The sequence below is a fragment of the Limulus polyphemus genome, unplaced genomic scaffold, assembly GCF_000517525.1.
Source record: "Limulus polyphemus unplaced genomic scaffold, Limulus_polyphemus-2.1.2 Scaffold32, whole genome shotgun sequence".
Taxonomy (NCBI): domain Eukaryota; kingdom Metazoa; phylum Arthropoda; class Merostomata; order Xiphosura; family Limulidae; genus Limulus; species Limulus polyphemus.
In genome coordinates this window covers 922,454-925,327 of record NW_013665642.1, presented here as the reverse complement: position 1 = coordinate 925,327, position 2,874 = coordinate 922,454, and the positions used below count along the sequence as shown (strand labels likewise).

General features: G+C 33.1%; 1 protein-coding gene across 1 annotated transcript in view; it reads right to left on the bottom strand.

The window, feature by feature from the left end:
* The window catches only part of LOC106460095 (inactive ubiquitin carboxyl-terminal hydrolase MINDY-4B-like), a 29,914-nt gene that overhangs the window by 13,708 nt on the left and 13,332 nt on the right, over positions 1-2,874 (bottom strand). The window contains exon 6 of the mRNA XM_022387265.1: positions 468-538. Coding sequence (XP_022242973.1) covers positions 468-538 — 71 coding nt within the window. The remainder of the gene's footprint in view (positions 1-467; positions 539-2,874) is intronic.

Below are 2,874 nucleotides of genomic sequence, written 5' to 3'. Positions count from 1 at the left end.
CAAATGCGACTGTAGCTTTTTTTTCCCCAAAAAGTTGTCTTCAAAATAAGGGTGCGTCTTATATTCCGAAAAATACGGTATTTGTTTAGCGTGCACAGAACACTCGCAAATTACAGGTCCAGGTTTTTGATGCATCTTTTGGAGTGATTGTGAGCATTTGATATGATTTAGGTTTACTGTGTTTGATTGAGGCTGGCACTCTCTTTAGTATATGTGGTTTATGGTAATCCAATGAATTTCGAGAGAATTTATAATTCTTGTAAACGGACTCTTGACAAAACAAAGCTCGCTGTCTCTGTCAGACAAGAGTGCGCTGTTACCGCTATGATAAACGTATTTTACAAAAAATCTACCAGCTATAAAATAGAACCCAAAACCATATAACGGTAAAGCTTGTTCTAATAAATGGGGTGGGGGTATCAAAGATGTAATACATCGAAGGAAAACTGTAAATACATTAGACTTACCTATCAAGGCCTCGAGACAAGAGCGTACTGTAAAGCAACATTAAAACTCCATGGCCAGACTCTTGCTGGAACTAGAAAAAAAGAACACTGAGCTATAATTATTAGTTATGCGTCCAATTTTTCTAGAGGGCTTTCACCCAATTTCTGTTGCAACCTAGTGTTAGAAAAGATTTGACAGATGTAAACGATGGAAACATTTTTTTTTTCAGAAAAGCCATGTTATGGAGACCATGTGATGGTCAGGTCATTCTTTCTTTTGTTTTAGAGCAAAGCCACATTGGACTAACTGTGTGCTAACTGCAGAGGAATCGAACTCCGGATTTTAGCGTTTTAAGTTCGTATATTTACCGCTGTCCCATATACACACCATGTGTAACAAAAACACAAAACTTAAATACAAGATGCGCTTAATGTTTCGTTCAGTTTTCCTTTTAAACAAGGTGCAAAGAAAATCTATTTTGTATTTATATGCTTATTATGAATTGCTAATTAATTTATCAAAAAAAATTACTGAAGATGTCAACATCATTTCTTAATAGAAACATTCAATCTTTAATTTTTTTAAATAAATATTTACATATTTAAAAACTTTTTGTTACCAGCTTTCCAAATATATACATACATATATTTATGTTTTCATACCGATGTTTGAGCTCATAAAATAACTGTTTTAATTATTATGCATTATAATGTTCAATATTGATTATAGTTTCATAAAAAAGTAATTTTATAACACAACTAATATTTTCGAGCCCTGACATGGCCTAGTGGTTAGGACACACGGCTCGAAATCTGTGGGTCGCGAGTTTCAATCCCGTCACCGAACATTCTCGTCCTTTCTTCCATGGAGGCGATAAACGAGACAGTCAATCACATTATTCGTTGGCAAAGAGTAGATCAAGACTAACTGCCTTCCCCCAGTGGCACAGTGGACTTACGACGCTAGAATCCGGGTTTCGATACCCGTGGTGGGCAGAGCACAGATAGCCCATTGTGTAGCTTTGTGCTTAATTACAAACAAACAGACTAGCTGCTTTCCCTCTAGTCTTTCACTGCTCATTTAGGGACGGCTAGCACAGATATCCTTCGTGTAGCTTTGCGCGAGATTCAAACCGCTGCCTTCTAGATTATACATACCTAAACTTTAAATACTGGAAAGCTTGAAAAATATAACTATATTTAGCTGATAATATCTGTAATAAAAACAAAGAATAGATAAAATACAACTACTTGTGAAAAAAGTTTAAAATATTGTTTTTTATTTTGTAATTAAGCACAAAGCTTAATAACAGCTTTCGTATCGAAACCTGGATTCTAGGTTTTTCTATAATCTACGTAATAGGTCTTGATGATTAAACACTCAACTTTTTTTCTAAGAAGGGTGCAGCAGAGTCATTAAGACGTTTTGTTGGTCACATAACTAAACCCATTACCAACATATTTTTGTTCGCTTATTTGGTAAGAAGATCACTTTAAAAAGCTTTTACACGTTTTAAAAACAAAAAAAGAGGTCAGAATTTCTACTTTGCTTTATTTTTGAGTGAATGGTAATGAGTCTTCTATTAACGACCCAGAAAAACAAAGTTAGTGAAATTGTTGAAATTATCTAAATACCTTCTTTAATTATAAATTTCTTCTTAGAGATCAGAATAATGCTCTGAAATTTCTCCTATTCATGTTCACTGCGGAATAAACTGAGATAGTTCAGTATCATTAGTTTACAATAAAAAGACTTCGAAAAGCTTATAAGAATTTTTCAAATCTGCATAAGCTAGTTCTTTAAACTTTTTCTGATCATAAATAGTTTTTTTTTACAACGAAAGGCTTGGGCTTTAATTGAAAATAAGAAATACCACAGTTCATTAAAATTTAATATATCTACTTTAAATTCGAAGTTTTTTTATTGCTCAAATTCAAATTGCCTTTTTTGTTTTGCTATTTCTGTGAAGCGCTATGCCATTCTTTACACTTAATCATCTATAATGAAATGCCTCAGTGGGGGCTACGAGTCTTAAATACGTAGATTCCTTATATATTCACAGAAACGTGAACACACATTTTGGTATCTTATCAGTTATACATCAAGTTTTCAGAAATAAGGTATCAACTATGAAAATGAATGAAATAACATTGAACGTGCATATATTTATACTAGATCATGTGAAGACTGCCAATACTTTTCTTTAAACTTTAAACATTCAGTACAATCTAATTTATGGTTTATTTCCATCTTGAAAGATTACATTTAGGCTGCCTTATTAAATTCTGAGATTTTCAGTTATTCTGATTAATTTCTCAACATTGATCACAGTATATAGTTATATTTTATATAACTCACAAACTTCTCTTCGAATCCCCATCACACCAAACATGCTCGCCCTTTCAGCCGTGGGGGCGTTATAATGTA